The following is a 13,396-nucleotide window of genomic DNA, read 5'->3' as shown; positions in this document are numbered from 1 at the left end:
ATTAATTTTTTTTTTCCAATAATTGCTTATTCTTCTTTCAAAGTATATCTTTTAAAAAGCTACTTTGGAACGTTAGGTTTTTCCTGGTGAATTTACACCTCACATATTTTTATCTTTTCCATTTTGAAGTCATGCAATGTTAAATTCATACTTGCATAATTTTAAAGTATACATTTTGTTTTATAATCCCATTATAATTAAAATTATGTATAATAAGCACTTATCATAATATTGAAAAACCAAGATTTGGGAACAATTTTCAATGAGTGGTTAAACTGTTCAGAGTGAGTGAATTTGTAAGTGAATCTACTCAATAGTCTTAAAATATGTTCACCCATTGATTTACTCATAAAACATTTATTGAGAGGTTGCTGTGTGCCAGTTCTGGGCCTAAGCTATTAAAGACTACAAATATGAATAAAATATAGCTTCAAGGAGCTCACAGTATAGTAGTGTTGAACTGGATATGGAGATAAAGAATCTGATATAAAATAGAAAGTTAATCTTACAGGTTGAACCATGTTCTGTGCCCCTCTCAGAGCTGATATCCCTAAATGCTTTTACTTTCAGGAGTAGTTGAAAAGGATTTGTAGGAAACTGATCACAGGAAGAGATGAAAGAAAGGGGGTGACCCTCATGAACTGAAGGTTTGAAGGTTTCCTCAGGAATTAACATTAAAAAGGAAATGGAAAATATAGGCCACCATTTTGGTAAATGTCTGCAGAATATTAACAAAACTCATTTAGATACTAAAATTCTTAAAAGCTAAAGTTTACCAGTCACCAAGTTATTAAAATCTATTTTTTTTTAAAAATTACCATATTTTGCAAAGTGTTTATTTAAAATTAATCATGTTGAATCATGTTTGATGTTAAAATATTTTAAATAATCAGTTTTAAATATGTATCCAGTTGTGGATGCCTCTTATCTGATGAGTTCATCTCCTCCGCAGTTTCGGTGTCTGAACTGCTCAGCTTCGCAAGTCTGCTCTCAGGATGGCCCTTTGTATCAGGTAAGAGGCACTCACGACTGTACATATGACCCTACTGATGCCCAGACTCATCTTCCTAAAACATGTACCTTGGCAAAACTAGTATTTATTTGAGCAACAAAACTTTATTCAACTTATGTCCCCAATGTTCCCTATCATTTTCATTCTCGTGAATTATCTGTTTTATCAACTAAAAAAAAATAAATATTAAGGTCATATTTTACAAATCAGAAATTTTTAATAATTGCCAATTTCAGCCCTTGAAAATTCCTCTGCCTATATTGGATCTCCCCTCCATACTGTGTGTGTGTGTGTGTATGTGTGAATCATTCACCCAAAAATGAAAGATAAAATGTATGATTAGATGAAGCTAAATAATAGCAGCAGCTAAATAATAGCAGCAGCTAAATTAATTGTGAACTTGCTTACTAGGCACTACCCTCAAATACTTTACTTATCTCTTTTAATAAGGGAATGATAGTGAGCTAAGTTAATTATGCACTAAAAAATCTTGAACCATGGATCTGAGGAAAGCTTATCTAATAAAAATAAAAGCACATTTAAAAATTTTTAAAACAGAAGACACTTAGTATAAGGATTACTATTGAGTACAGATATGGTCCATGTTCAGCCTTAGACTTTGGAATATAGTCATAACATTTCTTAAAAATCTTCATTGTTCATTTCCCCCAGAAATTAATCTTTATCCTTATTTCCTTGTAGTCAAGAAAGGATAAATTACATAACAAACGTGTCTCTTATCTTGCAGTTTTAGGGTTGGGGCAAATGTTTAGTACTAAAAGAACATCTAAATCACTAAGCAAAAATGCTAACTAGCAGTTTTCTAGAATTTCCCCCAGTCTTATTGTCAGTACTGTAATAGAAAATCTCCCTGCTGTCATTATGCATTTAAAGGTAAGGGGTAAATAATTTAACTAATATGGTAAGATTTGTTAAATTCTTACACATATACACCACACAGACAAACTATATAGATGTTTCAGCTGCTTTTAGCTTCACAGATGATTTGGGGATGATAAATTATAGTGATACTTTGCCTATAGCAGTTAACTAATACCTATATGTCATCTTGCTTTCATTCTTGGCACTGATGTCTAGTTCCTTAGAAATAAACATGTTCTTAAAGTCTGATAATAAAGTATCAAAAAACTGAATAAGACCAGATTTTTAAAACTCCAACCAAGTTTTTTCTTCAACATGTTAGAAAATTAAACTTGTAACTAACAGGATATGAACCTTTAGCCAAAAGTCAGGCTAGAAAACTTCAAAGAAAATATCATGTGTTTAGTTTTATACTATTAAATTTTATAAAAATTTCCTGAAATGGAAAATATTCTAGGAAAATACTAGTGGACTGAAATTTATCCAAGAAGAAAACAAATCACAAATCACTAATTCATGAAAGACCTAAAAAAAAAATTAAAGATACCTAAATAGTTTTTATGGTCATATTCTCACAAATATTCAAGGAATAGACCATTCCCATTCTAAATTGTTTAAATATGAAGAAAGATGAAATTCTTCAAACTCACTTTATAAAGGTAACAATCATGACAACAAAAACTGACAACCTCCAATCAGAAAACTAGTATCAAATATAATTTTGAATATAAATATAAAAATGATAATGTACTAAATATGCTAGAATAATATGCTACAAGAGTAAACCAAAATTAGTTTCATCATAGATGCTAGATTGGCTTTACACTGGTGAAGGGAAGTATATATAACAAATATTTGTTGTACACACAATCAGAAATCAATAGATATTGAAAAGGCATTTGATGAAATTCACTGCTAATCTTTCCTACCAATTTATTTTGAAATTTTTCAAAACAACCAGGAAATTGAAATAACATAAGGAATATTTATTAGATTTTTCTATACCCCCCTCTTTCCCTGTCTTTTTCTTCCTTTCTGTCTCTTATTAATGTCTTTATAAATATAGCTATTGTTTCTTTGTGGAAACTTTTAAAAGTAAATTGCAAGTACCAGTACAGTTGACCACTAACTGCTTCAGCAAATATTTCCTAAGATCAAAGACATTCTCATATATAACAAATTCTTCATGAACAAGAAATAGTAAATGAGAGTATTTGCCTGAACATAGACATATGAATCAAAATAACTCAGGAACAGACTCTAATATATATAAGTCTATCCAAAAAATAGTATTTCAATTTAGTGGATGGAAAAAATTTTAACATTTATTGAGCACTCAACCATGTACTGGGCACATTTTTAGGCCCAGGAACACAGAAGTGAAAATGAACACTATTCTCCCTCTTAATGATGGTAACAGATGAAAAATAAATGAGTAAACATTATAATGGTAGAAGAAAAGTTAAAGTGGATACTTTCTTTAGATTGGAAAAGGACTTTTTTTGAGGTTAAAATTTTTTATAAAAAATAGGTGAAAAAAATAGCCATGTGAATATATAGTTGGGCACACCAGGCTAAGGACACACAGTGCACAAGCCCCAAGGAGCAGTCCTGTCAGGTGGTTTGAGGGTGGCAAGTAGGCCAGTGATGCTGGAGCAAAGAAAGTGGTTGGTAGAGGTAATGGTGATAATTGAACTTGGAGATGTAGATGTCAGAGGTGGGATGTGATATAGTAGGGCTTGTTTTCAATGAATTACACTGACACTGTTAGCAGCAGTGATGGGGGAATTTAATCCATACCTCATATTACATGAGTTACTCATGGTTTAAAGTGGTAAATATTAAAAATGATGACCATCAAGGATCAAGAGGAAAATATACTTAATCTCAGTAGAGTTGGCCTTTCTCATTGTACTTAAAAAAGGAACATAATAAACTAAGTTGACAATATTGAAAAATATATAGCAAAAATACCATAACTAAGAAAATATTGCAATATGTGACAGGTTTAATGTCCTTAATACATTAGGAACTCAAATCTGTAAGACAAAGTTCAACTGTCCAAATGTTCCATGAATAAATATGACTAAGCAAGTCAAAAAAGGAGGAAACAAAACTAAGACAAAAATTAATTTAGACATCAAGAAATAAAATACCATTTTATGATTATTAAATCGTCAAATTAAGAAGCAAGGCAAGAAAGGGTAGTACTCAGTATTGATGAGGCTATGGAAGAATGAGCATTCAATTTCTTTTGAAAATGTAAAAATAGAACAACTTTCTTAAAGTCTTAATGTGACAATACTTATCAGAGAGCTTTTTAAACTGAATGCTGGTTGAGTCAGTTTTTCCATTTCTAGGACTCAGTGTTGGAAGTAGCATGGAATTGGGTGATAGCATGGAGAGTGGAGAATAGACTAATGGGTCAAGATTAATTTATAGTAGTGAAAATGTGAAATAAACTAAAATGTACAGCAAAAGATTTTTTGATTTCTTACAGTTCATTTTTATAAAGCATTATATGCAGCCTTGAAAAACCAACATAGGACCATATTGAATTACGCAGAAATAAGTTTGTGGAATTTCTTGACACAAGGTAGTTCAACATCAGGAAATCAATCATCATATTTCACCACATCAACAAAAAGAGAAAAACCAGATGATCATATTAATAGATGCCAAGAATACATTTGGTGAGATCCAACATACATTTATGATAAGAACCCTCAGAAAACTGAAGAGAAATGGTATATAATAAAACCCATATATGAGACACTCACTGCTAACATCATTCTCAATGTTTGTAAAAACCTTACAGGCCAGAATTCTTAAATGAACAAGACTAAAAAGGATATACACTAAAATTAGTATCTTTGGATAGTGGAATTTAAATGGTTTTCCTTTTTTTCCTTGGTGCTTTTTTGTATTTCCAAATCTACATTAAAACCAAGTTACTTTTACAATTAAGAATTTATTTTTTAAGAAAACAAGATACAAAATCTTTTTTTATCATTTTCTAAAATTTATCACATTTGAAATATATACTTTGGCAGTATCTATTCTGTTTTAATGTAATGAGATGGAAGACTAGAAACTCTACAAAATACACTCAGTGCTTTCACTTACTACATGAGGCAGTGATAGGCCATATTTTATTTCTGTAAATGTGATGCCATTTTACTTCAGAAGGCAAACACAAAGAGAAGTTAATCTTAACAGGGCCTCCCCGGTGGCACAGTGGTTGAGCGCTGGGTTGCGAAGCTGCCCGCAGCCTCCGCAGCGCCAGTTCGATCCCCAGCTGCTCCTCGGACACCGGAGGAGGGTCCCACATGGCGCGCAGACCTCTCCTGCCTCCCGCTGCTCCCCTCAGCAGTGTGCTTTGGTCTTTCTGCCTGTGTACCCAGTGCTTGTATAAATAAATAAATAAATCTTTAAAAAAAAAAAATTTAACAATTTTCAGTATTGTAACATATTTGAATAAAATTATTCACCTTCATATGTTGTCATAGAACAAATCATTACTTGAAAGGTAAAACAATACCATTTTTAGCTAAAAATGGAGAAAATTCCAGCCAGTGACAACCAAACCATTTTATTTCCCTCTCTATCTTCATCCTAGTGGAATTAGTAATGCAGTCTTCTGTATATTAAGAATGAATTCTAGAACAAGTGACTCAATTATTTGCAGAAAATATACTTATTCAAGAGTCAAGAATGGAAAGTAAAACTGGAAAGATGATTATAATGAAGGGTACACCGTGGGCTGGGTGATAGAATGGGTTTAAGTAAAGTTAGGATAGGATGTCTTGGTAACAGTCTCAAAATCCGAGCTTCAGGAAATCCGCAGAGTGTAAAATGCACATTTCTGTGCCTCACTCCTAGCTACTGTGATATAGCAGAACAGAGTAAAGTTTAAAATAAAAGCAAGTTAACAAAATTTAAACCAAAATAGATTTAGGCCATGGAAACCCTAAGAAACACTATACTCCAGCACTGAGCACTAGCAATGACCTCAGCATACCTCAGCCTGGAAGAGCAAGACCAAGGTATTTGCATTCCTGCCCTCCAGTCCCATCCCCAGACTCCAACACTGAATAGCTCTAATAAGTGCTGAAACAGTCATTTTTCAGGATTCTAGAATCTCAGGTACATTCCCTTTCACCCATATGTAAGAAAACAAGTTCTCTTCGCTGGATCTTAGCATTCTCCTACCCTAAGATGAAAGGGAAACAGGCAGTGGCCAACTCAGCCTTTGTTTGGTTTCATAGAAGCATCCTCTCAAATTTTCATTTTAAAAAAGGAGAAATCTGCAGCTTTAAGAAAGGAAAACACATCTGTGGATCCCTTCTGAATTTGTGATGTTTGGGCTTATATATACAATATGATAAACTAGAAGGTAAAATAGACATAGAAATAGTGTGGCGTATGCCTATTTTACGCAGGAAAATCCCTTTCTAGTATTGTATATTGATATATAACAACTTTCTACATGATCAGAGTAACATCAAGGACAATGTGAACCTCTCATTTATGTCATATTCAAATTCAAATATTTAATAGTAACTATTGAAAGGAGGCAATAACCTAAATGTTCATGTAGCAATTAGCCTTGTTTTTCAACATTTTTACAGGATCTTTAAAATAAACTTTAAATGCTAAAACGTGTCAACCTTAAAAATGTGATTTGTAAAAACTGCCCTAGTGTCATAGTTAATGACTGAATGGCTTTAAGCAGGTGCTATAGCTTCCAGTCCTCCACAGACCCTGCCTCTCCCTAAGTGTTACATTAACACAAGTCATACAACATTTGTGGGGCTCTAAATTTCACCTTTGTTGCCTACTGTGGGAATAGAAAAGGGCCAATTTTAAAAAATAGAGTTTTAACGGTGATAGCATCTTAACTGTCATAATCACTACTGCCATGATATACTGTAAACTACAATGCTGCATTTCTTAAAATGATTTTAAAAAATGTCTATATAAAACAGTCTTATTCATCATCTCTTTTTATTTTTAGTCCTACCCCATGGTATTGCAGTATCGACCAAGAATTGATTTCGGTTAGACCAAAGGGCCTAGATCCCACCGAGATGAATCCTGCCCTATTTGTTTACTCATCGACAGATTGCACAGTGAACGAATGGTGTGTGGACTAGAGGGACACAATCAGATTTTCAGCATGCAAATAAGGCCACTATCTGTCTCTCAATTGTCGGTTGCATTTATGTTGTTTTTATTAAGAGCAAACCAAGTGCCATTCTCCTACTGAACCATCTGCATAAGGTATTTGTGCTGTCTCACAGTGTATAGTATGTCATGGTTACAATCAGGTATGCAGCCATGATGCAGCCATCTGAATATTTTGCTTGCTTGTTCTAAGATTCTTCTAATGTTTGACTACACTAGTAATATGGCTCAATCTTTGTGGTGTTGTAGTTTTCACATACTGTTTTATTCTTGTTTAAATAGAGTACTGTACAAGAAACTAATAATTATATCTTGAAATTATTTTGTATGGAAAATATACTTAGACAACTGGTTTTTGAGCCACTGTCCTGTTCTCGGTAAGCTTTTTGTGTACAAAAATAGTTTACTCGAGTGTGCAAATCCTTTTGGCAAGAATTCATTATTCTTTAACATTAATGCATGTTTTAATTGTAGACATTTTCAGTCATTTGTCTGTGTAGTCTACCATTTGCACAAGGAAGGCATAGTAGCCCTCTAGATTGAAAATGTATGACTTCTTAGAGAACTGAAATTAGATTAACAAGCATTTGAAATGTTGGCAGCTGATCACATTTACTTCTAACAAAATTAATGTGTGTAAGGTTAATTTTTCATAATGCCTTATGACAAGCAGGTGCTGCTTCATGAAACATTGTATAGTCCATTTTACGTGCATCGTTTATATTGTTGCTCTTGTTTAATTGAGTACATTCTCTTTTTAAGTTAGTTGGCCTTAGGTGTGTGTCATTGTGGCATGCAGAGGATTTTGATGATTTTAAATATTAGGATTTTTAGAACAGATAGCATTAGCTATTTTATGGATTTCAAAAGTCTCAAAGCAACTGTAGATTAAGAACTTATCACATTTCCAAACCATATTCATAAAATAGAATAAATGCATTGTAGTAGATAAATATGCTAACCAAGAGTAATGGTTTAAGGATATTTTAGCTGCTGTCGTAATCAGGACACAATGGGATTACTGTTTTATACACAAGTTCAATAAGATCAGAGCTGTGATAATATCCTTGATTTTAAATTTTGTTAAGTCTTCCATTCATTTTGAGATTAGTCTGCAAGTCCAAGAAAGCCTTGTTATCGTAAATGAAGAACTTGATTTTAAACTTTTTACATTTTACAGTTGGTTTCAAAAAACTTCTTTGGAAATTAAGTTTTACTAATTGCTTCAAAACAAGTTAACCTCTCAGATTTAGGGAAAAAATCTCAAAAGTTAGGAAAAATACTTATTTTAGAAATCAGATGTGAGCACAAACTGTGTGTTACACACACAGTTTTTGTACTGTATAAGGTAGATGTGCTACATTTTCCAGTAAAATGTATCACAAATTAATGCCTTCTGAAGCCCAAGATGCTTAGAAATAAAGCATAGTACAACTCTAAAAAACACAAAATACAACTAAACCTTGATGCATTTCACAAAAGGCTGAAACTTCATAATTATCTTTTCCATATATCTTTGTTTCAAGTCAAAAGTCTGTATTAAAATCTTTTGTTGTTTTTTGTTCTGGCTTTTGTGAAAAAGGTTATGGCAATACTTTATTAATTTTATTTTGTTAAATTGTGTTTATTTTTAGAAAGGCTCACATGCAGAACTTAAAAGGCAGACTTTTTAACTCTTTAAATGGTTGGAACAGACGTTTGTACTCAACCAAAAACTAATTTATTCTCTAGCTACAGAAGTTTTGCTCTGCTGTGAAATCTAGTGCCCTGAAAATTTTCCTAACATTTAAATTCATTATAAATTTTTCACATCTAAGTCAATGATTTTCATATATGAGAGTTAGTTTTATTATAGTTAATTTAACTCAAAATGAAGTGAGAATGCATTTTAAAAACCACAACTGAGACCTGTTTGGGCCCGTGGCCAAAACTTACAGCCTTCCACGAGTTTTATATACAACATCTCTGCAAAATTCATGTTACCTTCATCATATGTAATTTCACTACCTTCCAAGGAAGTACATAGAAAGCAGTTATAGAATTGAAAATAGTTATATATAAAACTCCTTTATTTAATGTTAATGCATTATTGTTTTGTTGAAAAATAATGGAATATGTGCCAAAATATGTGAAAACCTTAAAGAAGGGCATTGACTGTCATTTATGAAAAGGTACACATTATGTAATGGTTCTCAGTAAGGCAGGTATTATTGTTAGAACCATAGACCTCTTAAACTGACCTCCTTGGGTATCTTCAACATAACTTTCTAAGTATGGGAGTTGGGACTTACATCTATGTCTAGTAACACACTAAATCCATAATTATCTTCTAAGTCAGGTTGCAGATTTAGCAGGAAACCAGGTATAGAAGAAATTCAGGAACTGTTGTGGTTAGCTTTATAAATTTAGGGTGCTAATGAAACAGACTTTATATAAGCTTATAGGAATAGTCATCTGAATCTGCAAATCAGAGAATAAAACTAAATTAAGTTCTCTTTAATCTGTTGTTTCTTAAGCAATAAATGGAAAGAACTTTACTTCCATAAAAGATTCTGTAATGTTTTCTCTGCCTTAGATATCATAGATGTAAAAAGGTCAAGAAACTATGGCTATAAAGAAGGCATGTGGTTACAGCCACTACTTTAATTGACGTAATCAATCATCATCAGCTAATAGGAAAATCAGAATATGGCCTTTTCTCTAGATTAACAAAACGTGTGTAAGAAGTGTGAAAAATAAACTGAAACACTTGTTAATGAGGTAATATTAGATCATGCAGTCTGCGGTGCAGTTACCTTGGGTAATGTCTTTCCCTTTAGAAAAGTATATTTCTTTATTCATTGAAAATCTGTCCTATACTAATATGCCACACTTTATAAAAGTAATGCATTTGCTAAACTATATTATATACTCAAATGTAATCTAAATGATTCTTTAAGGGAAGAAAAAGTGAGTTAAATCTTGCGAACTTTTTAGCTTTATTAAAATATTTCAGAGAAAGTGCCTCATTGCTAAAGTGCATTTCTGTTTTAGATTTACTGCATGAATTTTGACTTCTCTGTTCCTATCTCTTTTGAATGGCTGCATATCTAAGTACTCACTAGTCAATTATAGTGATCACTAAGAAAGTAGATACCACCAAAGACATTTTACTATTAATAATCATGTTGGAGAGACAGTTTTAATAGTTTGGAGGTTGGAAACTTTCAGATTAAAATTTAATTTTATAGTTTGGCAATAACCTTGATTAACTGCTAAGATATCACCAAAGAAAGGCTTTCAACTAAATTTTCATAGTGAGATCAATCAAATGCAGGTTTTTCTTGCTATACTCAAAGTATACTTCCTTTTAAAGGCAACTCGTTGTTTTTAAGCACCCTCTGACAAATCTTAGGAAGTCTTCAAAGGTGAAAAAAAGAAACACAACAAACAGACTGGATGAAAATGGGAGAAATACATACTTTGAAGGTGAAATTGACATTTTAAATTTTAATATGAAAAATATTTTATTCCATGGAGGCAGTAAAATCTAAAATTACATTTAGTTTCTGGGTTCTTAGTACTATGAGAAGTTGTATTGAAGACAGACTTTGATAAAAGTGATGTGCTTACTTGTACAGAAAATAGTACATTCTGTTGGACTTATATAAGTGCTATTTCTATATTCCAAAGCAAATTTTTCTAGAGCCTATTATTTTTTTTCTTAAAAGGTAACTCTTCTCTTACTTCTCAGCAATTACTTTATCATTAGAATTTAGCCATACAGCCAAACTTGGCAAAATGGTTGTAGATCAAGAGCACATACACAGAGTTAAACACTCTCCTTAGCCCATTCTCCTTGGGAACTCATGCTGTGGACCACCGTTAAGGCAATAAAGTCAGTTAGGTCACCAGGTAAACCTCCTCAAATAGAATAAAAATGACTCACACTCTGCTACATATTCTGGTTTATCATGAGAAGTTTTGTTGGTTGTAGCATTTGCCAAAATGAGTGAGACTGCCATAACTTTAATTTCCTGGATGAGAAATACAGAAATGTGAAAGGCTGTTGTAGATGTACATCCCCACAGTACAGACCACAGCATAGCTGTTAGTGCTGGTTTGCAAAAGAATCGAAACATGTACATTGTACTAGAGACTTCGAAACCTTTCAAAGCACAAAGTAATTCTTTCTTGATTTACTTGATGTACCTAGTTCAGTAGTATTTTGATGGAAAAGCAGACTGAAAATTCCTTAAATACTCAAATAGACATCACAGGGTTTTTATAGTTTTCTTTTTCTTAAAATGGTGGCATCTTCCCCAATGATTTAAAAGTTACTCTCTTCCTAGTGTGAGGTATGTAGTCTTCAGAAATAGTGTGTTCACTTGCTGTCCCTGCATTTCCAAATAGAATGTAAACACTTGAGCACTCCCTTCTCAGACAGTTAAGAAGTTAAACTTAGATATACTTTACTTATTTGAAATGCTCATTAAAATGTATCTGTATACTTGTTATGCCCCTTTTCCTAGGGCTCAAAGGAGACATTTTTCAGAAATGCCTTTAATTTTAACTATCTTTAAATCTCGAATCAAGTGAAAACAGATGTATGTTAAATCCTGGGTTGCATTTTCTTCCATTTTTTCAGAGCTGCATGGAGTAAGAAAACTAATCTAGTACAATGAAGATTAAATATTTCTGGGCAATGTAGAGATCGTAAACAGATAATTTATCCATAGACGTCACATCAGTTCACTGGAGCAGGAGTTCTACACAATAAAAATGTCCTGAGTTCAGCTTAATGTTATTTGGGGTCGGTTTTCTTTCACTGTATATTTTAGAATGGGATGGGGGCCCAAGTGTCCTTATGAAGCTGTGGTCCATGACACGAGCTTGTGGGAGCACCGGTCATGCTGCGTTCCTGCATCTGGCACCACAACAGCAAGCGTCAGCTTTTAATAGAGTAGCCCTCATGTGAAGTAACACCATCATAGAATCTATTGTACAGTTATGTTGCTAATTTTCCTTTGAAATATAAAATATTTTAAGCTTTTTTTGTCAAAAGTGGTAACATCTTAATACGAATAAAAACCTTTTTGTGGTTGTAAGATTTAGCTTATAAATCATTCAAATTGAAGTGAAAGAATTACCAGGTCATTGTTAATGACTTAGTCTATTAAGAATATATGTATTTTTGTAAAGGAAAAGCACTTGTAGATATTTAATCAGTACAAGATATATGTCTGTTTTGCAGAAATAAAATGCTGCTTAGAGTCTCTTTAAATATTTTTTATTTTTGTGCTCAAATGTATTTTCTGTCAATCTATGGAATGTTCTGTACAAAGCTGTTATCGTTGTACTGTTGGGCTAGATACTTTTGTTTTTTAAAATCTGGACTTAGCCAAGTACATTTGACCATGTTAAAAATAGTATCTTTGTTATTAAAATTTTGATTGCATAACTGACTGTTGCCTGTCATCCTTAAACATTGGTAATTGTATATTGCAACCCCCATTATAAAGTCCATGAAGTACTACCTTAGCAAATCTTAGTGAAATTTGCCGAGTATTTAAGAGTAAAATATTTTCTAAAGATTCTTGAGCTGTTTAGTTTTAAGATGCCAGATGTCCCTCAAAGGGATATTTAAGGTGTGCCTAAGCATGTACACTTTTTTTTTTTTTAAGATTGATTGATTTATACAAGAACTGGGGTATAGGTCAGAGGTGCTGGAGGGTGAGAGAATTCACCAGAGAGCATAGGGAGCAGAACAGGCAGACGGACCGAAGACATTGCTGAGGGGAGCAGCAGGTGAGACAGTTAAGGTCTGCTGCACCATATGGCTATCCCCTCGGCCTGCCAGGAATCGAACCTGCGCTGCAAGGCTGCAGACAGCATCACAGTGCAGCGTTCAACCCGCTGCGCCACCTGGGAGGCCCAGCATGTACACTTTAGAACAATTCATTTTGTTAATCAAGTTCAAATAACCTTTTGAAATTAATTGGGAATCAAAGAAAAGCCCGAGTGAATTGAAAGACTGCTTCCTTCAACCAGTTAATAGCAGCTTTGTTTTATTAATACCTTCCTGTATTTTTGCCTCAGGAATTCTAGTTAGGCCAAAGACAGACATCCAAGTCTGGAAGACTGCAGAGATTCTTATCTCTGCCCCACTGTTATTTTGATTCTCCACCTGTGTTTCTTACCATTGTGATGCCAGGGAAGGAACCCAGGCCTTCAGTGGGGTATGGAAAGCAGCACCCTCACCCGCTGTAGATTGCTGCAGAATGGAAAAGAACAGGAAGGACTGTGCGGGAAGTGCTCAGAAATGTAGTGCACATA

The 13,396-nt window shown here is 33.3% G+C and overlaps 1 protein-coding gene across 10 annotated transcripts in view; it reads left to right on the top strand.

Annotated features, from left to right (window-relative positions):
- Positions 1-12,532, top strand: part of PCGF5 (polycomb group ring finger 5) — an 88,900-nt gene extending 76,368 nt beyond the window's left edge. For 3 of the 10 annotated variants that reach the window (XM_054690377.1, XM_037497974.2, XM_037497977.2), the window contains 2 exons: positions 953-1,012; positions 6,912-12,532. In XM_054690377.1, coding sequence (XP_054546352.1) covers positions 953-1,012; positions 6,912-6,949 — 98 coding nt within the window. In that variant the 3' untranslated portion in view covers positions 6,950-12,532. Of the gene's footprint in view, positions 1-570; positions 704-952; positions 1,013-6,911 lie in introns of those variants that run through there. The other 7 variants (XR_008549991.1, XR_008549990.1, XR_005122698.2 and 4 more) reach the window with 7 other exon arrangements.
- The last annotated feature ends 864 nt before the right edge of the window (positions 12,533-13,396 follow it).

The sequence above is a fragment of the Talpa occidentalis genome, unplaced genomic scaffold (assembly GCF_014898055.3).
Source record: "Talpa occidentalis isolate TD23 unplaced genomic scaffold, MPIMG_talOcc4v2.1 talOcc4.8, whole genome shotgun sequence".
In the NCBI taxonomy this organism is placed as follows: Eukaryota; Metazoa; Chordata; class Mammalia; order Eulipotyphla; family Talpidae; genus Talpa; species Talpa occidentalis.
Note: the sequence above shows the minus strand (reverse complement) of the source record. Positions and strands in the feature narration are given on the sequence as shown.